This window comes from Thalassophryne amazonica, chromosome 19, assembly GCF_902500255.1.
Source record: "Thalassophryne amazonica chromosome 19, fThaAma1.1, whole genome shotgun sequence".
Taxonomy (NCBI): Eukaryota; Metazoa; Chordata; class Actinopteri; order Batrachoidiformes; family Batrachoididae; genus Thalassophryne; species Thalassophryne amazonica.
This window is the reverse complement of record NC_047121.1, coordinates 26,837,231-26,863,384: the sequence shown is the minus strand read 5'-3', so window position 1 is coordinate 26,863,384 and position 26,154 is coordinate 26,837,231. Positions and strand designations below refer to the sequence as shown.

Here is a 26,154-nt window from a genome sequence, read left to right as displayed (position 1 = left end):
TTTGATGTAACGCTGAGTTGATTCACACTATTTTAATTAGAACCATGCACACAGTAATTTTTGCAGAGTAAAATATTCTCCGCTGGGATGACATTTGGTCCCAGTCTAAACAGAGTAAAGTACACTCTATTATAGAGTGAAATCAGCTCTACCGTCTTGTCAAATCAAGTGTTTCTACTCAAATAAGACTTGATTTTACACTTGATTTAGCACAGTAATAGAGTATATTTAACTCTATTTGGACTGGGACCAAATGTTATCCCAACAGAGTACATTTTACTCTGCAAAATTGATTGTGTACACTCCTTGCAGAGTTTATTTTATTCACCAAAATGTCTGTGGGATTACTGGAAATGATTTACAGCCATGTATTAAAAGTTTATTCATCCGATAAGTTTTGTGCCTGCAAGTGTATATGTGTGTGTGTGTGTGTGTGATGGTGTTACATGCAAAAGTGTTGTGGTTCCTCCACCGTTTAGCCGCTGTAGATGCGAGCAGCCTCCCGTTAAAGCTGACACTCGCTCATATTCCTCATGCTTTGCAGACAGTTAAGAGAATGTGTCCAAATATTTATGAGCCAATAAGATTCCAAATTTCCTAGATATTAAATCTTCGCGGCTCACTTGCTGAGGCCTAATTCCTGCAGCAACGTTTGCGTTGCACCGATGCACAACACACATCGAATCATTTCCCAAAGCTTTAAACAAAATCTATTTCATAACTGAATTCATCTTTAATTTAAGCTTTAAATAGAGATCTGTCCATAATATTTTGCTTGTTTATTCTCCCCTTTTGCAGTAAATATGGTTGGAAGGACCCTTTACATCTTGCCGAGCTCACACGTGTGTGCTTGTTGTCCTTTTTTTTCTTTCTTTTTGGCACATTCATACCAAACAGTGACAAAACAAACCATCCTGAGTGGAGACGTCTTGACAAAAATCTGCTACAGTTTCAATGTGGAAGACGTGCTGAATGTTTTTGTCTCGTTTTGGTGTTAGTGTCGGTGTTGCCGCGCCGAGGCAGTTTGCAGCCGAAGGTGCAGACGAGCCTTCTGCTTCTCATTCACTGCAAATAAGCCGGATCTGCACCGAGAGGCTGATTTAGTGTGAAGAGACGCAAACAGGACGAGAGCACGAGCGAGCGTGCGTGCACGCTCACACACGCGCACGCACGCGGGCCGTGTGTAAATTGCAGTCACCCACTTGAGATGCATGTTTCCCTTTGGCTTGTCAAATAGCCGTGCACCCTGCTGGGTCTAAGTCTTTGTTAGAGAGAGAGGGGGCGAGAGACAACCGTTTTATATGCAGCGAAGCAGACTGTAGCAGATTAGGTGTCGTAAAAACCCACATCTGAAATGGAAAGGCGATTAGTAGATGAGGTGATGAAAAGAAATCACTCAGGAATAATTCTGATTAGCGATTTATCCAAAAAAGTCACAGGATACCTGTAGTTTGTTTTCAGGAATGCATAAAGGTAAATTTGATGGAATATCTCTCAAAAAATGTGATAAACGGTGATGACAAATTTATACTTTTTTTTAGAGATTAAACAGGGAATCATATATAATAATGAACACACAAAAATAATTTTGCTGCACTTCTACAAACATAAAAACAAACAAACCAACAATAACAACAACACAAACATATTAAAATACACATTGGCCAAATATATCCACTTGTTTATTGCATACACACATACACACACACAAAATTGATTGGATTTACATGACTTAAATATTTAGATTGGTTGCAGATGATTAGATTGTGTCCAAGTAATGTAATTTACTTATGTTTGTACGTAAGAAACATAAAACAAAACAACAAAAAAATGAAGTTGTCTGGACACATTGTGATCATGTGTAATCAATCGAAATATTTAAGTCATGTTTGCTGTTTTGTGTTTACACATATCAAGCATTTCATCGTGACATATGACTAAAATTAAGTTACTGATCATTTTAATGTGATCGTGTTAAAAGTGCAAAGCAAGTTTTCTCTGAGGATTAAAAGGATTCGGTAAAAATGCATTGTTTTATATTTACTGCTTGATTTTCTTTTATCTCACTTTTTTGTTAATCCATGTGGGATTTTTTTTTCTTTTTATTCTGCATTAAAAGTTTCCAACAGTTGAACATGAAAGTCTTTTTTTCAATTTTTTACTACAGCAGTAAACACGCCACCAGTAAATATATTTGCAAGTCGCTTTTATTGCAAAAAATCTTGCGATAACGTGATTTAAAAAAACGGGGGTGGGGGGAGCCAACAAACAACTTCTTCAGTTTTATTTCCACTTACAAGGAGAATTCATGAATCACAGGGTTGATTGTTTTTGTCGAGCTGAATCAAGCGAACTGACAAGCGTCCCGTTCCAAAATGAGATGGAGCACGTATGTGAAGTGTAGTTATCTTTTTAAAGAGATGCTGCAAGTGCAAAAACACAGCTGCGGCCCCGCGGAACACTTTAGAAACAGCTCCCATCCACGTTCAGGTTCACAACGAAAACAGAAACGCTGCTGCAAACAAAGGCGTGGGGGCGCTGTCGCGGACGTGCTTGCTGAGAGCAGCGATCACGCGATGAAGACGTTTCAAATGGATCATTTTCGAGAAAAGTTCCGCTCGATTGGCCGTGCAGACGTTTCTTTCCTGTTTACGTGATAACCATGTTATCCATTTGTGAAGCTCGTTTTTGTTGATGGCCACACACACACACACACACACACACACACACACACACACACACACACACACACACACACACACACACACACACACACACACACACACACACCACAGTGCTGCTTTTCTTTTCTTTGCTGAGTGTGAGCTGTTTCTCTCTTTCTCTCTCTCTCTCTGCTAGGGGGAGCTCTCAGTCTGTCAGAGTGCTGAAGTGTGTGTGTGTGTGTGTGTGTGTGTGTGTTAATGAGATGACATCAGTGCTGAAAGACCACATTCACCTTTAAACTGCCAACACCTGCAAACTGTCTGCTCTTCTCTCTCTCTCTCTCTCCCTCTCTCTCTCTCGCTCTCTTTTTCTTTGACATGCACTGTAACTCGGCGACAGTCTGACATCAACACCTTCACTTCCAGCGCACAGTTCATGGGACGTTTAGTGTTTCAGTATTCTGTGTGATTTTCTAAACCCGTGCAATTGTACAGTTTATTTGTTATAAATCAAATCATCATTACACTTTATTTTAGTTATGTTTTTATTTCACTTTTTTGAGCCTATATGCATGTTTTACTTTACATATAACTATGGAATTGTTTGCTCAAAAAAAAAAAAAAAAAAAAAACCCCAAAAACTTGAAAGTGTTAATCAGGAGCTTTATGACACTGTTTAGTCCAAGAAATACAGAAATAATGCAATTTGCTGCCTTTGGTTCTCAAGTAAATAAATAAATAAATAAATAAATAAATAAATAAATAAGAAGAGACCAAAGCAGACATCAATTCCTGAGCATTTTCTCTGCACTGAAAAGTTCACTCTGCTTGAAATTTTACAAGGGATTCCAAAATATAACAAAACACGCTCATGTCAGAATTTTGTATTTCTCAGCATTTCTTTTCTTATTTAATTTATTTTACAGTTATATACCGCTGATATTGTGTGATGATTGGGATATAAAACACTTGATAATACCATGCGAACAGGATGAGAGAAATGCCAGAATAAATCAGTCCCAGGTGATCTGAAGCAGTGGCTTTCTGTTTGAGGACGTTTTGCAAACCTGTGTTGCAAAATAAAATCAGATTAACCTGATGTGAGCTCATCTATTAAAATAAAGATGATTTATTGTTAAGTTATCCGATGATTTATCAACAGCCACGCTTTTAACATCACACAAACACTCTTTTAGCGCAGCTCCTCCTGTTGCAGCCCCACCTGCTGCACCGCCTGCTGCAGCTCCTGGTTTAGCGCATGTGTCGGCACTCTGTTCCTGCAGCATGCATTTAGTTGTAATCCACTTTATATCTCACTGTGGCACTTTTATTTTAGTGCAGAGTGTCATGTGACGGGGTTTGCAGAGTGACCTCAGGTGATCCAGTTACTTTGTGATGACCTGTGGGGTCATCAGGACTTTCACTTTATATCAGAAGACAGCATTTATTTTGACAGAGCTCCTCTTTACGCTCAGGCGCTGCATCTGCAGAAGAACGTAAAGAAAGTAGACTGATGCTCAAATTCTAAAGTACCTTTGATTTAGTTAAAACAGAAATCACTAGGTTTAAAAAAAAGGCCTGTCAGTGTACGTGCAGAGGGGCCGCTGAGGTCGGGTTGCACGATTATATGTGTGGTTGTCGGTCAGTTGGCTTCTCGTGCTGTTTATTGACTGATACATATCACATTGCCACATCGCGCCGCCGTACGTGCAGTCATTTTTCACACTTTGCAGTTTTTGTTTTGCCGCAATCAGCTCTCACATCAACGCAGCGGCTGATTGACAGGCACAGTCTGAAACATCACGTACAAGTAGAGACTGTAAAAGTAAAAATGAATGTGTGAGACAGGAGATGGTGCAGGTGTCGCTATTTGCACTTTGCACGTGGTGGAGGAAGCAGTTAAATCTACTTAAAAAAAATCTAAGTGTTCACACACACACACACACACACACACACACACACACACACACACACACACACACACACACACACACACACACACCTGGCTGAGCTTTATACTTTCCTTTCTGGTCACATTTTGCTTTCTTCCTGCAAAAATGGAAAAGTTATAACATGAGTTTAAAAAAAGAAGAAAGAAGAAAATCCAAAAAAAAAAAAAAATTTTTTTTTTTCTAAATTGCAGCCAAACTGTTGAAGTAAGCACCCAGTAAATCATGGAAATCAGTAAAGCCATGCTGGGCCCTTAGTGATTTTCCAGTCAGGTGGGGATTTGAACCCATGATCTTCTGGACTCAAGCCCAACACCTTAACCACTAGACCATCACCTCCCCTCAGGTCAGTTTTTAATTGGATATGTGCTCATTTGGTGATGCATGCTCATGTGACTGCTCGGACAGCGCTGAGGCCCTATGTGAACCAATCGCATGAAATCAAGTAGATCTTAAAATAATTACATAAAAGTGGACTTAGGTCACTTCAGCTGGTGATGTGAGTGACGATGGGAGTAAAGTTTCAGCTGCAGCACTGCCTGGCTTCAGCATCATCAGCATCATACATCAGGTTTTTGGATGGTTTAAATTTTTGACAGTTCGTTTTTAGATGTGCAGATGTTACCGTTTAAAAAAAAAATTACACAAATCCTATTAGTGAATCCTTTCTGATTCACACCACACTTCAGCAAACGAGGTCAAAGTGATGCTTCTAACTCACGTATGTTCTTCGGAAAAACACTGCCCGTCGTCACTGCCATTAAATCTTACAACCCCTGGCAAAAATTATGGAATCACCGGCCTCGGAGGATGTTCATTCAGTTGTTTAATTTTGTAGAAAAAAAGCAGATCACACACATGACACAAAACTAAAGTCATTTCAAATGGCAACTTTCTGGCTTTAAGAAACACTATAAGAAATCAAGAAAAAAAGATTGTGGCAGTCAGTAACGGTTACTTTTTTAGACCAAGCAGAGGAAAAAAATATGGAATCACTCAATTCTGAGGAAAAAATTATGGAATCACCCTGTAAATTTTCATTCCCAAAACTAACACCTGCATCATATCAGATCTGCTCATTAGTCTGCATCTAAAAAGGAGTGATCACACCTTGGAGAGCTGTTGCACCAAGTGGACTGACATGAATCATGGCTCCAACACGAGAGATGTCAGTTGAAACAAAGGAGAGGATTATCAAACTCTTAAAAGAGAGTAAATCATCATGCAATGTTACAAAAGATGTTGGTTGTTCACAGTCAGCTGTGTCTAAACTCAGGACCAAATACAAAAAACATGGGAAGGTTGTTAAAGGCAAACATACTGGTAGACCAAGGAAGGCATCAAAGCGTCAAGACAGAAAACTTAAAGCAATATGTCTCAAAAATCGAAAATGCACAACAAAACAAATGAGGAACGAATGGGAGGAAACTGGAGTCAACGTCTGTGACCGAACTGTAAGAAACCGCCTAAAGGAAATGGGATTTACGTACAGAAAAGCTAAATGAAAGCCATCATTAACACCTAGACAGAAAAAAACAAGGTTACAATGGGCTAAGGAAAAGCAATTGTGGACTGTGGATGACTGGATGCAAGTGATATTCAGTGATGAATCTCAAATCTGCATTGGGCAAGGTGATGATGCTGGAACTTTTGTTTGGTGCTGTTCCAATGAGATTTATAAAGATGACTGCCTGAAGAGAACATCTAAATTTCCACAGTCATTGATGATATGGGGCTGCATGTCAGGTAAAGGCACTGGGGAGATGGCTGTCATTACATTATCAATAAATGCACAAGTTTACGTTGATATTTTGGACAATTGAAAGGATATTTGGGTATGATGAAATCATTTTTCAAGATGATAATGCATCTTGCCATAGAGCAAAAACTGTGAAAACGTTCCTTGCAAAAAGACACATAGGATCAATCTCATGGCATAGCGTCAATGTCAACGAGCAGATCTGATTTGATGCAGGTTTTAGTTTGGGGGATGAAAATTTACAGGGTGATTCCATAATTTATTCCTCAGAATTGAGTGATTCCATATTTTTTTCCTCTGCTTGGTCTAAAAAAGTAACCGTTACTGACTGTCACAATCTTTTTTTCTTGATTTCTTATAGTGTTTCTTAAAGCCAGAAAGTTGCCATTTGAAATGACTTTAGTTTTGTGTCATGTCTGTGATCTGCTTTTTTTCCACAAAATTAAACAACTGAATGAACATCCTCCGAGGCCGGTGATTCCATAATTTTTGCCAGGGGTTGTATTAGTGGACATTAATAACCATCGTGTCACTTTATTCTCACAAGAACTCAGAGCTTGTTTGATGTGTTTTATATGTTTTTGTTGTTCCTGTTTTCTTGTGATTGTGGTGTGTTATTGTGGTGGTGGTGATGGGGGGGTCAGCGTGTAGCTGTGGTGTGCGTTTGTTCCAGGTCGCCACGCTGACTCCGCTCACGCTCGTGTTTATCACTAACAAATCCAGGGATGTTCATTTCTATAGCGGAGGACAGATGGTTGCAGCCTGCAGGCCACACATGCACGCGCACTGTGTGTGAGCATGAGATGCACGTGCACATGCATACATACATGTTAGCACACATAATGCATGCAGCAAAAATGCGCACACAGGCCGGTGCGGCTGACAAGTCGGCGACCGAACTGAAACACACACACACACATAGTGCTGCTGTCAGCGGAACAATCAAACTGTAGATCTGTTGTGTACCCTGATTACAAGTACTAGCTATTAATCTGGATTTTAAGTATAATATTCTTAATTTATTCTCAACCTATCGTAGGTGCAGTGACAGAAGCAGGTTAGTGGTGTATTTAAAAGAAAACCTGAAGCAGGTAGACGGTGAGTGGCTCCATCTGGAGCCTTCGTCTCGATTTGACATCTCAAATCTGTTTGGATTTCTAAAGTGGAGTCTGAGACAAATGGCCAACTGCTGCTAATCCATCATCTCATATTAGAGCCAGACAGAGAGAGCTGATGATGACTTCTTTTCCTGTTTACCTCTGTGCATCACTTCTTTTAACTTTGTTTCCCCGAAGCAATAAAACAGAGCAAAGCTTGACGTGCAGTCTGATCTTGAACGCATTTACACTTGTAATTGCACATTTCTGTCACAAGACACATCCACAATACGCACAAAGCAATCTGCATGCGCGGCTGTGTTTTGATTGTCTAACTTGCCGTGAGTTTGTGCACGTGGAAAAAACTGCAATGGATGTTCTTAATCGCACGTGTTTTCGCTACAGTGAAAACGAAATGGTGATCTGGATCCCACTTTAAGATGTGAGCAGGAGTCTCCGCCCTGCTCCTGTAGAGCGCACGACCCGCACATTTTTCATCTTCGCATCTCAGTTTGAGTTAATTAGCCGAACGAAGTGCAGAGAGAAACAGAATATATGCAGGAAAGGTGCTCTCAGGGAGACAATTATTGATGCATCAACACAACTCACAAATAATTGCATACGTTTAAAATATTAAGTCCACTCCTCCAAAGATAAATATTTACCTTTGATCAGCCAGAAGAGCAGTTTGTAAAATTAATTCCATTGATGATGATCAGCGCTCCTTCAAAAACAAACGCAAGCAGTCAGGCTGCAGGTCTGTCGTTCAAAATCTATTCAAATCCATCAATGACCTGAAGCTGAGGACCAGTGAGAACATTCCAGCATCAGCACAAATAACCTGGTAACTTTTAAAGGTGCCTTGACACTTGCACAAATCTGATCCGCGCACTGGTACGCAATCTGCCTTGCCAGAGGGTAACCTCATTGGAAACTGTTGTAAACTGTGCGCGGCTTCGTGCAAGTGTGCAAAGAAAATTTTGAAATGTTCAAAACAATTCAAAAACGGACTGTCAGTGTGAGTGATTGCGTCGACACAGTGCACCACAGCGCAGGCCGTCTGAGTGATTATGATGAGTTGTTAAATCTATGAGAAACATAATTTTACAGATACTCATAAGAAGGAATGAAAATGCAAGTTTTAAAAAGCCATTACAATATAAATATTAGGGACGTCCTGATCCGATCACGTGATCGGAAATCGGGCCCGATCACGTGGTTTCAGCTTGATCGAAATCGGACGTTGCATCCCGATCAGGAATCCGATATAGATTTTATCCTCATTATTTTGATCAGTGCTATTTCAAGCTCATTATTGCAGATTAATGGGCCTTTCATGCGTCTGAAGTGTCAGAGGCGTCAAGAATTGGTCTAAAAAGCATTATTTTCAATGAGACATGTTGCATTTTAAAAGTGTAGCATTGCGTCAAAAGCTGAGCTAAAGCGACGCTTCTGACGGGAGCACGCATTGCCGCTTGTCAGCAGGCTGACGTGGTCAAAGTTCAACCCAGTCTTTTTTTTTATTGAACAAAAGAAAAAAACATAAGTTCAACCCAATCCAACTTTCTACGCTCTGTGCTCTGACATAGCTTTGTGCAGACCAATAGGAATGATGCGTCGGGCCAAAACACGGAAGACTAGTGGCAGAAACCACTGATCCGTACAAAACAGATCAGTGCAGAAACCACTGATCTGTACAAAACAGAAACGTGTCACAGGACTGCTCATTTATAGAGCAGTTTTCTGAAGAAAAATCCTTGGAAATGTTTTTTGCTGTTGTTTCTTACCTCACACTTGTAATTAAAATAGCTAAATCAATAAATGGTTCTTTAGAAACCATTTTTAGACAAATAAAATAACATGGAAATTTGTACATTTCATTTTTTAAGTCTGGTAGATTATTACTTGATTGTTCAAGCTACCTCAAGGAGAAGTGCACTGTTTAAGTGATAAATAATAAAATAAGGTGATTAAAATGAAAATATTATATATTTAGCATTTGTTCATTGTTCATTCAGTTTTTTAAAGTATTGGATTGTGACTCGGTATCTAATAATAATAATAATAATAATAATAATAAATCTAATAATTACCTTTTAGACCATAACAAGTATGCTCTCCACGTCATGAAGCGCAATTCCTCTGTGATTCCGGAAGCGATTAAAGGTGGATTCATCAGTCAAACTCTGAGAACAAATGATTAATCCGCTAAGAAATAATTATTTTATATGCAGCTTCCAGCGGCACAAAGCACGGCGTCCAGCAGAACACAGTTTGTGGGATTGGCATGACGAATTGCGCGGAGGTGCGGGGCTTAAATGCGTGCGAGTCAAGGCGCCTTTAGTAAATGTTCATTAGTCAGTGCCATTGTTCTCCTGCAGCCTCTGCGCTCTATCAGTGCTCATTTTACAAATTTGTTCCCCGCATTGGTGCGCAATCTTGCATGCCAGTGATTAAGCTCACTGTATGCTGTTGTAAACTGTGCATGAACTGTGCACGGCTGCGTGCCAGTGCGCAAAGACAGTTTTGAAATTTTCAAAACTTCTTGTAAGCATTAATTTCGTGAAGTAGTCATAAACATTGCGCAGCCTATTTGAAAACACTGTGTGTCCCTGAGTGTCAATGTGTGCAGCACATTTGAATTATTATGATGAGATGTTACATCTATAATAAACATAATTTTACAGATACATTATCTAACTCATAAGAAAGAATGAAAATGCAACTGTTTTACCAATCCATTACAATATATATATCAGAAATAATTACCTTTGAGACAAGATTTCAAATGCGTTCTCCCCGCACAATGCGCACGAGACAGCCTGCAGCTGTAAATAATTTCTCTGTGATTCTGGGAGCGATGAGAGAAGGTTTCATCAGCCACGTTCTGAGAGCAAATGCATCATCAGCTATGAAATTATTATTTTATATAGCGTGGCGTCGAGGGGGTCAAAGCTGGATGCACTGGCACAATGAATTACGCAGCATTGCGGGGATCAGATTCGTGCAAATGTCAATAACCCTGCAACAAAGTGGATATGAAGAGTTCAGATGCAAGACCCAGTATGTCCTTTTTTTCAAATGGAGAAAAATGCAGTTGAAAATGAAGATTTAAAGGAAACCCTATGCGGAAATGCATAGACTTTCATCAATAACATGAAAACAGTTTGTTGAAATTCTGTCATATTTTGCACACTGATGGTCCCCTTGACAGCCAAGTACATGTTGGCCTCAACTAAAAATTTATGGTTTTGGAGATACTGGGTTTTGCATCTGAACTCTTCATATGTAAATGCAGCATATCTGTCACTCTGACTTCAACGTGAACAAAACAGGCTCAGAGTCATCAGTGCATTGCTCAAGAGTAGAGGTGGGCGATACCAGAAATTTTTATATTGATCCGATACCAAGTAAATACAGGCCCAGTATCGACGATATCGATATCGATACCAATACCGATACTTTTTCATATTTAAGCTTCATAGATCCAAGGGATCCAAAAGACCTAGGATAGAATTTTGCCAAACATTGTACGTGACAACAAAATTATCACAATCAACATTTTTGTTTTAAAAAATATCACTCAACACAACTTAAAACAAAATCTCCTGAGGTAGAGGGCTGACAAACCACAGTGCACTTCTCCGTGTTGTGTGACACAGCGCAGCGCTCTTACAGACAGAGAGTAGACTTTGATGAATCTGCGTGCGCAGCAGTTAGTGCGTGCGGGAGAGAAAAAAAGCTTGAGTATTGATTTACTCAAGAGCACCTACGATGTCATCACTGACGGAGTGTGTGTCTGTGTGGGCTTTTGTCCATGTGTGAAATCCTCTACTGTTAGCTGGCACATCGTCAAATCATCTCCATAAAATCTTATGCCAAATTTGAGAAAAAAGCTTGAGTATCGATCTTTTTACACGAGGATCGTTCAATATCAATACCAGTGTTAGTATCGATATTATCGATATTAGGATCGGTCCGCCCACCTCTAGTAGGAATACCTTTCCTCCCCATCATTTTTCAGGTATCATCTTTGAACTGAGTGCGCTAGCTAATTAGCCTAATGCAGCCATTACAAGGCTCACCAACTCGGTTCACTATAGTCGTATGTAGGTGACTTGAAAATTAACCTGGTACAAAAATATGTTGTGTTAAAGATGCGTTCACAGAATAACATCGGGTTGTGACCTATTTCCTGATTTTTATGAGTGATTTAATCTGCCATTTTTGAAGTTAGATATGTGATAATTACCTCCTGATTGACAACATGAAAGTTGTGTCAGGGCCCATAAGAAGTCCATCCAGCGCATTTCACAAGACAAAACCAAAGGCACCAGTTCACAACCTCAGCCTGAAAATGTGACGTAGGCACTGACAGCGGTCAAAGTGTGGCGGGTCATGCTAACACATTAGCAGCTGTCACCACTACCTGACGTGATCCTGGTTGAAAGAAAAAAAAAAAAAACTGGAGTCACAAACTGTTTTCCACTGTGCTCTTGAAGCTAATTTAAATTCTGACATGTTTCTCTCTGATCATCATTTTTTTTGTTCCAAAATGTCCAGTTGTTTAAACATCTGACGGAATCTCTTTTCTTTTGCTTTGACTGTCCAGCGGAGGCTGTGCATCCAGATGGCAGCTTGCTCTCTGAGTCCTTACCCGCCCATCCGCTCAACCTGCCCACCCACCCGCTCTGCCTGCCTCCCCACGCGCTGGACTCCAGCCTGGCTCACGCCCTGCTGCCAGGCCTCCACGCCGAACACGACCTGCTGACATGCGGCCAGTGTCAGATGACCTTCCCGCTGGGCGACATCCTCCTCTTCATTGAGCACAAGAAGAAGCAGTGCCAGACTCCCCTACTGGCCAATGGCTGCTATGACAAGATGACCGACCGAGGCGGAGGTGGTGGCGGGAGTCCCAGTCTGCAGAGCCTCCACCGTCACGCCTCGAAGGCAGAGCTGAGGAAAGTGATGGAACCGGTGGAGATCGGAATCCAGGTGACGCCGGAGGAGGAGGATGAGGTGGCACGAGGAGGAAAAGGTGGTGAGATGGGAGAGAGGACACCCACCAAAGGAATCTGTCCCAAACAGGAGAACACACCAACAGGTAGGCGTGATACCAGGAGTTGGGTTGTTTCTCTAAATGGATTTCACATCACATGGATACATGTCAGACAGCTTCCTGTTGAGACTGAGCGTTCAGCTGAAAGAAAAAGAGAGAGAAAGAGAGGAAGACACAGTATCCGCTCAAAGCCCTAAACCCCCTCAAGGACTCGGCTAGTTGAAACAAATTGTGCAAAATGTGAAAGAGAGACTCGCCCCGACTTTCATGGTGAAATCCAGCCTAAGCCATCTGCTTAAAAAGGTGAAAAAGCTCATTAAAATTCAAATAAGCGCTAATAAAAACACACACACAGAGAGAGGAGAAGGGGAAGGAGGGAAAGAGAAAGCGGGATTAAAAAGAGCCTTTCTCCTCCGTTCAGTGGGGTAAAGAGACAGTTTAGCGGGAGATCAGCTGCAGGGGGAAGAAGTGAACAGTTGGGCATCTCTCAAACCACTCAAGATGTTCACAAAGACGCCTGAGCAGGAGAATCTTTTTCAGAATGTTTTCAGAGCATCCCTTCATCCTACAGGTCACTGTTTGAAAAAGTGCAGCTCAGTGCGCTACGGCGCGTTCTCGCCAAAAACCAGCGGCTGCTAATCTGATAGCTACAAGTCAAATCCAAAAGTGCTGCACGTTGAAATGCGCCGTTATTGTAGCGGTTTGAGTCGGTGCTGTCGTTTAGCCAGGTTTCCGCTTCATATTTAACACAAGACTGGGTAGAGTTTAATGCAAATAAGGTGAAGGCTTTAAAGTCTTTAAAAGCAGCACTGAGGTCCTTGTTCGAACTCCTGTAGCGCCTCCGGTTGACTGATGACTTGACTCTCAAACTGATGGTTCACAGTGTTTAATTGAAGAGCTAAAAGAAATGAACAAACAAAGAATTCAAAGGTTTAACTAACGTCAATTAACCCTCTGGGGTCCGAGGGCATTTTTTGGACAGTCTCTTTTTTTCAGGAAAATCTGTGCTTTCAGAATATATATGTTTTTGTTGTGTTTTATGTGTAATAAAGGTTTACAATCAAAAATAAGAAAGGAAAAAATAAAGCAAAAAATTATTTTCCACACACATTTATTCAAAACACACAGCAAATTATAATAAACAACTGTTTTGACACTTTATAAAGGTAATTTAAGTTCTTGTGTGAAAGACTGTACAACAAAAAGGTTCAAACAATAAACACAAATGCACATTTTGAACAATATATACAAAATGGTCTATGTGTTTTGTTTGTCTCTGCCTTTTGTTTGTGCTTTACACAGAGAAAGCAACAGAGTTATCCAGTAACATTCACATGCAAACTAGTGGAGCAATCCTGATAGTTACACACTCTTTGTTTGAGCATATGAGATTTTCATCAGAGGCTCTCCGTCTGCTCTTGCTTTCACTGATCGCTGTGCGTAATGGTGCAGGGCACATTGGAATAGTATGTAGTCATTGGAGCACCCAAGGGGCTATTCAAATGGTAGTCCAACAGTAGTCCAACTAGTCCAACTAGTAACATATCACTCCTGAAAATGATCTTTGGCTTTTCACGTGAGGTAAATCTGCCCTACGATTGGATTTTGGAAAACCATGTGACGGTGAACGAATTCCGATTGGACACTCACATTGCGCACGTCATCACACAGCTTCTATGAGGAGTACAAAGATGGCCGATGGCTGGCTCGAAAGTCCGCAGTTAACTTTTCAGCAAAAAATAAAGAATAAGTTTCTATCTCATATCATTAAAAAGTTATTTATAATTTAGTAAAGCTTGGTCTTAGCCATCGTATACGACAGTGTCAGCCCCAGAGGGTTAACAAGAATAACACATTAAACCGCTACACCAAAAACCATGACATAAAAAGAAAATCAAAGTACAAAATTGGCTACAAAGCTGCTCCTGGGTGATCTGCATAAAGCTGATATAAATAAACACCTTGTGCCTCTATCAACCGAGCACTTTTCTAACATAAAATATGCCTTTTACCTGTAACTTTATGAAACGTTTTTATCGCTCCGTTGGACTATACTTCCTTTTTTCTGTCCTTCAAAATAAAAGCATTGTGGAAACGCAACTCCAAAAGACACTAAAATAAGACTAACAATAATTTGAAGATTGAAGATGAATGACTAAAATATATTTATCCAACAGATTAGCACAAACTCACCTCTGGTGACAGAATATCGTCTAAGTCTTGTTTTTAAGCTCACTGTATGTAGATCATTGTCTATAAATTCTCAGGGTTTTTGCTTTTAAAGCTGCACACAGCACAGTAGGGTTAGTGTGGCCGAAACTTTATATCATGGTGTAATTTTGAAGTACTGAGTGTATTGCTTTATATCACTAGCCTAAAAATTCATAGTAAAACTTCAGAAATAGTAATGCACAAAAATTCATACATATTCTTCCAACCAAATTTGTTCGTACGTGCCCTCCAATAGGAGACTGTGATGACATCACTGACAGTAAGATGGTGGCTTATCAATAAGATGGGGAATTTTGTTTTATATTGATTATTATTGTTATTGTAACTCTAAGCCTACACATGTGCACAGAAATTTGGAAGAATATATGCAAAATATCACACTTAGCTGTTAGTATGATATATGAAATGAGAATATCCTGATATCACAGCATATTCATATGTTTAAAATTTTCAACATAAATGCTTTTGAAAGAGTAAAGTGCTGCTATTACAACTGCACAACAGCTACTCTTACTAGAGATATATTTTACACATTATAAAGGTATTTTAGAACATTTTGGAACATTTAACTTCTTTGGCTGCTCTCATTCTGCTCAGGGTCACCACAGTTGATTCTGCATGAATCCACATATTGATTTGGCACAAGTTTTATGCCAGATGCCCTTCATGATCCAACTCCTGATAAAAAACAAAACAAACAAACAAACAAACAGTGTAACTGCAATAAATAGGGAAAATACAAAATCTTTTCCCATAACACATATTCATAAAATAAAGAGATGTTCAACAGCTACACTGTTGCAGGAATGGGCCTGCAAATTGTGCAAACAAAAGTTTATTTGATGGAAAGCTGGATCTTATGGAGCTGTTCTTTTTAATTTTCTTTTTTTTTCCTGGTTTAAACATAGAGGTACCTAAAATTCTTACTTTGAAGGGCTATAAATTAATATGGATGTCGAGCCATGGGCCAAAAATACCTGTTGATCTTCTGGGAATTACATGAAAATTCAGTAAGGTATGTCTTCTATAATACATTCCAATTCTAAGGTAGAACTCTACTAGGTATATCTAAATATCTAAAAAAAAAAAAAAAAAAAAAAATAATAATAAGAAGAGTAGAATAGAAGAGTAGAATACAGTAGGTAAGAACCACTTAGGTGTCTGGTCTTGAGAACCAGGGATGGTAGGTTCAAAAGCTTTTTATCCCATGGAAAATCGCCCTACCCAGCTTTGCGGCTCAAGCAAATGGACAGAATGTATATAAGTGATAGTTACACAATCAGGGTAATAAACAACATATACAAGAAATATAGTAACTACATAATATTCTAGGAGTAAGCTTCTAAAACCGAAATATTCATACAGGAGAAGATTGTAGTATACGTATACCCAGTTTGTAGACTTGTAGTAAAATTAAATTATAGCTATACATGCGTACAATTACATTAAAATTAAATGTATCATATTTTATCAGAAATTCACATTCTAAATCTAAAAGAAAGTTTCAAAATAATTTTTTTTTAAAGAAAACATTCTGTGATCTATTAAAGGGAAATGTATTCATTTCCAGAAAATGTCAGTTACCATGGTTGGCCAGATGTGGCCCACAGTCCTCATGTTGAATAGCACTACTTCAACAGATCTGCATGGCCACAAAACACAGTTGAAGAAGCTTGGGATGAAGTGTGTTTGTTTTTGTTCCCTTTCTGTTGTTCCTTATAAACACATGGATGTGGTGATTGTGGAAACAAAAAGAAAAAAAAGGAAAAAAAAAAAAAAGGAGAGACAAAAAGAAATCAATGAAATTTTCTCCCATGGTGGATGTCTCACAGACTGGAGGTGGGCCTAAAGGTGCTCATCACACTGCTGACATTTTGCAGACAGTTTGCGCATTCAGACTGATGACGTCAACATTTGCGCTATTGGTTAGCATAATCAAATTCCATATCACAGCAAACTTATTTTATAGACTTTTAATACCACCTACCTCGACAGTGAAATGCTCATGTCATTCCCAGTCTCCACTTGACGCAGTTGTCATTTTTACACCCAGCACCCACGTTCTTTAAATAGCATGTACACTTGGTCTCACGTGGATGTGTTGGTCTAAAAAGGAGATGTGGACATGTGCAGAGATACCTCCTTCATATCATCCATCACCACAAAGTGTTTATGCCTTAGACCAGCAAACGCCTGCTCTAAAGTTCAGCGGTCTGTTAGAGAGCCTCATGTGACGTGTCCAAGATGTGCACACAGGGATACGCAACTTTACATCAGAGGACCACAATTCTGAATTTTATGGGAATACCCGCAACATTTGCTTCAGTTTTCTTGTTAATGTGTGCTTCTTTTAAGTGCTCCCATGGTTATACTGCCCCTGTGGTGGATGCAGGAATTGCAACTCATGTCTGTCTTGCAATAGTTTCACAGGACATGAACAAAGAATGCTTGACACCAGCTCACAATATAAGTGTGGTTGCAATTGTATAATTACAAGGAAATATATTTTTCAAGAGCACAGTTGTAAATAATTTTTTTTAATCTAAAGGTTATGAGAAAAAAAATATTATGTCAATAAAAGAGAAGCACAAGACTTCATGATGATTCTTTACAGAATGCAGAATGGCTTTTGGTTATCCATAAAGACAGTGGACACAAAAAAGGAACGACTCCTCCTGCCGTGGGGCCACTGGATGGATCAGTTGTTCTCTCCTGGAGGAGCCACGTGAGCACTCGAGGGATTAAAAATTCAACAGGAAATGACTGAGACAAAATCAAATTCCCCCCAAAAGCAGTTCAGAAATAATAATCACTTGTTGACATATGGGGATATTTGATTATGATGCTGTACTGGTGCTGTTAGAACACTGTCACAATGATTCTCAGCATCCTACATGGCCAACAAAGTCAGAAAAATAGCTTTCACTAAAAGAAATTGATGACACGTTTGGAAAGAAGAGTATAATTGAACATTTATTAATAAACTATGAAGAATGATACTGTTAAGTCCTCATCAGTTGAATCTACAAAGTAGTAGTAAGTATACACAGTAAATAGTTGTATAATCAATAAATAATTTATAATATAATAAGCAAATGCACAAACCACCCAGCCTTATGTAGATTAGTGTCCAACATCACAGTGCGCATGTTATAATATCATCATATATATATATATATATATATATATATATATATATATATATATATATATATATATATATATATATATATATATATATATATATATATGCAAATATGAACAACTTCAAAACATGGAGTCGAAAAACATGCTCAAATGACCTGCAATGCATGATGGGAAATTGCACGTAACGTACCGTTGGTTTGGAGCTTGATGATTGTATAAAGAAGTTGAACTCGTTGAGGCACAAATTAATCCAGAATAAGCCACTATTCTTGCACTAAATTGCATTAAGACACCCACCAGCACAACAACTGAGAACTTTGAAAGGGTCACGCGCACGTCAACGTCATTGCATGGCCACAGAGTTACGGAGGTGTAGAAGCATAAATCAGGTATTAAGATTGTAGGGTACCACACCGCAGGGGACTTAGAAAAAAGAGTGACTCGACCAGATGTAATTTTTTTTTTATGGATTTTCTGCATTTTACACATATAGTGGATTTTGTCCTTTTTATACATTTAGCACATTCTGATTAGAACAGACAAAATTTGCTGGTCCACCTGAATCCATTATATGCAAATTTTACTGTATCTACATATGTATGTCCACACACATACTACACACAATGTATACATAGACACTGTGATATTATATCTTTTACATTCTGATGTTATAATGGGCACACTGTGATGTTATAAAGTGCACAGTGATGTTATAACGTGGACACTGTGATGTTATAACATGCACACTGATGTTATAATGTGCACACTGTGATATTATAAGTTACATATAGTGATGTTATAACTGACACACTGTGATGTTATATCATGTGCACTGTGGTGTGATAATGTGCACACTGTGATGTTATAATGTGCACACTATGATATTATAATGTGCACACTGTGATGTTATAACATGCACATTGAAGTTATAATGTGCACACTGTGATGTTATAATGTGTACACAGTGATGTTATAACTTACACACTTTGATGTTATAACTGACACACTGTGACGTTATAATGTACACACTTTGGTGTTCTAACTAACACACTGTGATGTTATAACTTACACACTGTGAAATTATAACTTACATATGGTGATGTTATAAAATGCACACTGTGATGTTATAATGTGCACACTATGATATTATAACGTGCACACTGTGATGTTATAACATGCACATTGATGTTATAATGTGCACACTGTGATGTTATAACATTCACACAGTGTTGTTATATGTACACACTGTCATTTTGTAACTTATACAGTTTGATGTTATAACTAATACACTGTGATGTTATAACAAGCACACTGTGATGTTGTAATGTGGGCATAGTGTTCTTATAATGTACACACAGTGATGTTATAATGTACACACTGTGATGTTATAATATACACACTTTGATGTTGTAATGTACACACTGTGATGTTATAATGTACACACTGTGATATTGTAACATACACACTGTGATGTTATAATGTACACACTGTGATGTTATAACATACACACTGTGATGTTATAACATACACACTGTGATGTTATAACGTACACACTGTGATATTGTAACATACACACTGTGATGTTATAACATACACACTGTGATGTTATAACATACACACTGTGATATTGTAACTTACACACTTTGATGTTATAATGTACACACTGTGATGTTATAATGTATACACTGTAATATTGTAACTTACAAACTTTAATATTATAACTGACACACTGATGTTATAACGTGCACACTGTGATATTATAACTGAGTGTGATGTTATAACATGCTCACAGTGATGTTATAACGTACACACTGTGATGTTATAACACACACAGTTTTATTATTCATTGTGAGGCAATACACATTGCTTTTCCTCACATCACCGTGTTTAAAAAATAAAATAAATCACTGGGGGTATTTATTAACTTATCAGAATTAACTTGAACACATCAGTTTTGGACAAATTTGTGAAGAGGTTTTCATGACACTAAACTCCAGATTTATTTTTCCTGCTCATGATTTTGATTCAGACTGTGCATGGAAAAAGAGGGGCTGTTTACAGACCGTCCTTTTGCCAGTGTGTTTGCAAGACAGATGAAGAGAGATGGAGGAACTGCTGAGTGCACCACACACAGCTTTTGACTGAAATATAACTACATTCATTATAAATAGGTAAAAAATATAATCACATATGGTGGTCGCTGTTGGTACCCGCCATCATAAATAAATCAGTGTCAATTTAGGAACAGACAGAAATTATTTTCAACATGAGCAGTCGGACCAGTACGGATGTGACGCACAAAAAAAGACCCACGTTCCTCCTCGTCAGTGGGGTCAGTGTGTTGGTTTTGAATTTCACTGTGTGGCAAACCAAAATCCGGTTTGTATGTCCTTTACCTGTCAGTCCCAGTTTGAAAAATGTCATAATTGTTGAATGCACCCACTCATATCAGCACACTGTGCTTCAGATTAAAACTTCTAACAATCTGACTCATACTCATCAACAGTTTACTAATTGTTGTTGTAAATTACGCTCTTAGATGGCTGATTTGTGGTCGTTGTGGAGTCTGTGTTCCCTGCTTTAATGTTATTTATAGACAGCGTATTGGATGGAAGCCGCTGAGTCCACTGCCGGCTCTTATAGGCTCACATGGAGAGGTTGGACCGCTGCCACGTGAGGAAGCGCTCTCCCAGGTAGCGTTCCTCCCGACTGTGTGTCGCTGTTTCAGCGGGACACTGCTCCTCTGAATGTGTCAGTCTGCGGCTTGGCCGGAGCTGCAAAACACTGTGTTTGAGCCCCAACTTCATCAATATTTTACCAGGCTGTTCCAGCGCGGAGCCTGCTGAAGCTCCGACGCCCACCGCTGCGGTCTGTGCGCTCACATTTAGCACACTGTAGGAGGCTCTAATGCAGCCACAGTAACAGTGCGCTCCGGCGTGCGCGCTAATTGATTGGCAATGGCCATATTATTACTGCAGCGTTATTCATATTTATGTGCATTTTCCTTGACTGCATTTAAATGCTCACAATATATCTGACTGCAGCTCTCCTGCGAAATCAACTCCACATGTGCAGCATCGGAACGCTCGGAAATTGTAATTGCACAATATTTCTTCATAACAGAATGTGCAATAATTTTCATATTAAAAGCAAAAACATATTAGCGGCTCAATTGGACGTGCACTGCGGCGACTGTAAACTATATTGCTGCAATAACATTTTATGTTTGAAAATTACCCTCGCTAGTTCACAATTTCCACATGAAATATGTCCAACTACACCTTATTAACAGGAGGGAGAGGACAGAGGGGTTTATTAATCGAGTTTAATTTGCAGAGAATGTGCTCGACCCCTCTCATTATCACCGGGGGACTGAAATATGACAGGCAGAATTTTCTCTTTGTAAATCTGTAGATTTTACACTTTTCATTACCTGCTGAAAAAAAGTGTAAAAGAGAGCGAGAGCGCGCGAGTGAGGGAAAAGTGATGCTGGAGTCTGAATGTCGGAACACCGCTGACGGTGCTGCGTTGTAATTTGGTCCCAGCGGGATGAGGTATCATTTCATTCTGGAGCGTTTTCTCATCCGTTTGTTCGCCATGTGAAGTGGAACTCACACAAATAAGTGCATCACGCCCTGTTGTTTTGCCACTAAATTAAAAGTTGGGTTTGCTTATTTATTTATTTATTTATTTATTTATTAGTGAGCTTTGTTTCAGTTTGTGTGGATTCAGCTCTGCATTTTACACTTGTACTCATGCAGAAAGTCTTTTCATGCTCGCACGTCTAAAAGTGTAAATGTTTGTGGCTGTTTTTATTGCCGCCCTTTTCATCAGCCGGTTTGACTGACAGATCCACTAGCAGGAAGTTGTGAGAACAGTTTTTTGGTGGACGCTTTATAAAATTGGGCTCAGCGGAAGAATTAAAGCAAAGTGAACCACAGGATGTTCTCTTCAGAATGACTGAAAGTTCATCACTTTAGATACCCAGAAATGTGGAAGAAATAAACCCTAAGACAGTGTTAGGTCTCCACCCGCCCACCTCCAAATAAAATTAAATAAATAAATTAAAACACTCAGGTTGGGAGTGATTTGTGAAATGCACAAATCTTCCAAAACTTTTTTAAAATTTTGATTTAAGTAAAATAAATTTTCACAAAAGTATTGGGGTGGATCTATTTGTGGATCCATAATATGTGAGCTCATACACGTGTGTGCGTGCGTGCGTGCACGTGCGAAATTGTAAATTGTAAATTGTGTGAAATTTTGATGTTTTCAGACAGAATTGGAGTGTGTGGAGGGACTGGAGTCAATGCATGGGCATGTTTTTGTTTTAAACTTTTTAATAAAAAAATAAGAAATTTTAGTGTTTTAAAAATGTATCATTTTTGTGGCAGCCACTGTTTTTTTTTTTTTAAAGTGAAACACATTTATAGAAATATAATTTCTTCCATAAATTTCAAACTTAATTTTTAGTATTTAAATTAGTGGAGGACTGAAATGATGTAAACAGTCAAAACAAACTAAGCGCATAATTGAAAAAAAAATGTTTACTTAAAAATTTTTAAAAAACCCATTAAAAAAAACAAACAAATCCTGGAAGCGGAAACAGGATCTATAATGAAAAGTGTTCAGACGTGTTGAAGTGTAATCTGTGTCTGTGTCTGATTCGAGATTCACTTCCACAGTAATGCTTCAAAAATATAAAGTGTTTTATAAACAGTTTTTGCTCTTTTTCTGTCTCATGTCTCATATTTTGCAGTTAACCCCTTAATGCCTATTGTCGCATATATACTACAATATTTGACTCAAATATGCAACATGCCAAATTGACCAGTATGCCTGTTGTTGCAAATTTGCAACATACCATTATTATTATTATTATAACATTATAACATAAATTATTACCAAAATACCAAAATTAATATTTATTTTTTGTGCAAAAGTGTAATTAATAGTCTCAACATTATTTACCATCTACTTAAAGGCAAAAACATTTTTTTTATATACAGCTATATAAATTCAGGCGTTAAGGGGTTAAATCACAGCAACTAACAGTGTTACTTCTTGATTAATTTGTCTGTTGTTTTATGTTGTTCTAAACATAATGGGTAAAAAAAATTGCCATTTCTGATTTACAACAAGTCAAAGTGATGTTTTTTTGTATGCAGTTCAAAACCCCAAACTATTTATTTCGTTAGTAATTATAATATTAATTTAAAAAGCAGAAACAAAACAAATCCTTGCATTTGATAAGCTGTATAAGTCAATCAACTTTTTTTGATAAATGATTTATTATGGTGACTTAGTTGTCCAGATGTTTATTTTTTTAGGACAATTAATCAATTTAGTGTTTTGGTTCAAGTAATGCAACATTCCCACCCTGACCAGTGCACGTCACATCAAAATAAACCAGTAAAGAAAGAAAGAAACAAAACCACTCAGTTTCTCTTCCCCAGTTGCAGTCCACACTCTAAGAAATAAAATGTTGAATTTAAATGATAAAGTTAAGGCAACATTTTCCACATAACATTGTCAATTAAGTGCAGAACAATGTTGTAGTTAAAATTAATTAAATCAAATGAAACATTATTACTTAAATCCCTAAAATTAACAGTTGCAAGTATATTGAAAATAATAGTGTTAATTACATTTTATAAAAAGAGTGCAGTGATTTGGACAATGTTCTTTTCTGGTCACAAACCCAAAGGTACCTGTCAGTCACTGCCTGTGGGCGGAGTCTGGACTGTGTTTTGTGTTTGTCAGAGTGTGACGATGCAGTGTGACGTGCCAACTCATTGACAATTCAGACATTAAACTCTATCCGCTTGTAGACAAAAATACACACTTTGGACAAATATGACACAACTGCACAATACAGTGTGTGTGTGTGTGTGTGTGTGTGTGTGTGTGCGACCTGTCTCATCTCCTTCATTCACACCCACTGTTTGCCTCACTTTTTCTTCCAGATCACTTTCATTTTACACACACATTACCCCCCCCCCCCCCCCACACACACACACACGCAGTTGTAACCTGACTGTCAGACTGGAGCTCCTGCTGATTAGTTGATTAATCGATAAGTCAATTGTCAGAAATATAAAGGTAAATTATTTTGATAATTAATTATTGAAATAGACTTTTTTTTTAAAGATTCAGGTTGGGGGGGATGTGATATGTGAATTTGTTTTTTGGTGGAAGGTCTGTGGGTGGGAAGGAAAGTACACAATTATAGGTCCTTAAATGAAAGGGGCTTTTCTGCAGCATCTGGAAAGGCCACTTTCTTCAGGGTCCAACAACAGACTTATTAAAAAAATTAGTTGTTTCTTTTGAAATATCTCTTTGTGCCAATAAGTGGCCAGTTTCATTGCGATGGATTTTAATGGGAACTTCATGTTAAATTTATAATTGTGAATTTGAACAGGAATACTTGATTCCTACAGTGTATAACACACACACACACACACACACACACACACACACACACACACACGCGCACGCACATGTTTCAGGATTGTTTTATAGCCCACACTGTTCGACTGGCAGTGATTTCCATCCTGGTAATGTGAAAGCAGTCAACATCAACACAATCTGAGATCTTTGGCAGTCAGTGAATACCATATGGAGTGCACATTTAGACCAACTTTAGCTTTTACTGCAATGAACACATTATGTGTAGAATTAGCTGAGATGACAAAGATAATTGGGGATTATTTTCTTGAAATCCGTAGATCAGTGAACAGACAGTGGCTGATGTACAAAACAGACAGCAACGTGAACGATGAAACTCATCAAGAAGAACACTGTGCACGGGATCACAAACTTAAGGAATAACGGTCGGAAAAGGGATAACACAGCTGAAAGCTACTAATTATCTTTACTTGACAGTTAAGTCAAAGTCAAAGTCAAAGTGTCTTTATTTGTCTCCCTAAGGAGAAATTTGCCTTGGACAGAGTCTGCTACACAACAACACATCCAGTACATAGCACCCATACACTAAAAACAACACAGTAAGTCAAAGGATAAAATATAAATAACAACATTATTAACTCTTTGTGCAAATTCCGAAATACATACCCTTAAGCTATCTTCCCTGAACTATCTGCTGATTTATGAGCTTCACTGATAATGGAATAAATGAATATTTATATTGATTATATTTACAAAGAGGAACCCTGTACCTCCTTCCTGAGTTAAGTAAAGTATATTCAGAGTGCAGAACATGAGACTCATCTGTTAAAATATTATCAGCACATCTGAGAACTGCCTGTTCAAACAACTCTTGGGGAGTTACAGGTACCACCATACCCATGATTTTGCCAGCTGTCTTAATCAGATTTAATATTTGAGTTTTTGATTTAACCGTTAAATTACAAAACCAGCTAGTAATACCATACCGTAACACGGACTCAATCGTTGCTCTGTAGAAAATCAGCATAATATTCCTACATACACCAAACAGTCGGAGTCGACGAAGAAAGTGCAAACGCTGGTGGATAAAAAAAGATTTTGACGGGGGCTAAAAAAGATTTTAGTGTATCTAATGAGGGCGCATTGAGGTATACATCACCCCCACAAAACAAAATTTAAAATTTGGACTGACCCAAGCACCACTGATTCACACCTTTCTCATCCCACAGCAGCTTCACGGGGTATTATTGGCAGTGGACTTTGTCCCTTCAAGAGGATCGAAAACAAAACAAAACCCCTTTGGTTTCAGGATCTAGAAATTTAGTTTTTTTTTTCTATCAAGCCACAGGCCTATAATAATAATAATAATAATAATAATAATAATAATAATAATAATAATAATAATAATAATAATAATAATAATTTCAGACAAATCTCTGAGGGTCATATATCATCACAAATAGAAATGTCCAAAAAACATAAATAAAATAAATAAATAAAGGATCATGTTTGAGTTAATCCATTTTAAGAAATGTGACGATTTGGACATTTTGGGCCTCATTACTTCACCCCCCACCCCCATCCTAGAGGTGGGAGTGAAGTAATATTTTTAGTGTCTCTTACTGTGTGTGTGTGTGTGTGTGTTTGTGCTTCCACACTTGACAATACTTGCAATGGAATGTAACTGATGAGCTGACCAACAGATCTTCAAGACCAGGACACTAACCCAACTGATATTTTGATTATATATATATATATATATATATATATATATATATATATTATGGAATCATGAAAAACAAAAGAACGCTCCAACACATCACACAGTATGTTTGCCTTT

General features: G+C 38.3%; 1 protein-coding gene across 4 annotated transcripts in view; it reads left to right on the top strand.

Annotated features, from left to right (window-relative positions):
• bcl11ba (BAF chromatin remodeling complex subunit BCL11B a) overlaps positions 1 to 26,154 on the top strand; it is a 99,126-nt gene that overhangs the window by 2,271 nt on the left and 70,701 nt on the right. For 3 of the 4 annotated variants that reach the window (XM_034159911.1, XM_034159913.1, XM_034159910.1), the window contains exon 2: positions 12,081 to 12,572. In XM_034159911.1, the coding sequence (XP_034015802.1) occupies positions 12,081 to 12,572 (492 nt within the window). The remainder of the gene's footprint in view (positions 1 to 12,080; positions 12,573 to 26,154) is intronic. The other variant, XM_034159912.1, reaches the window with a different exon arrangement.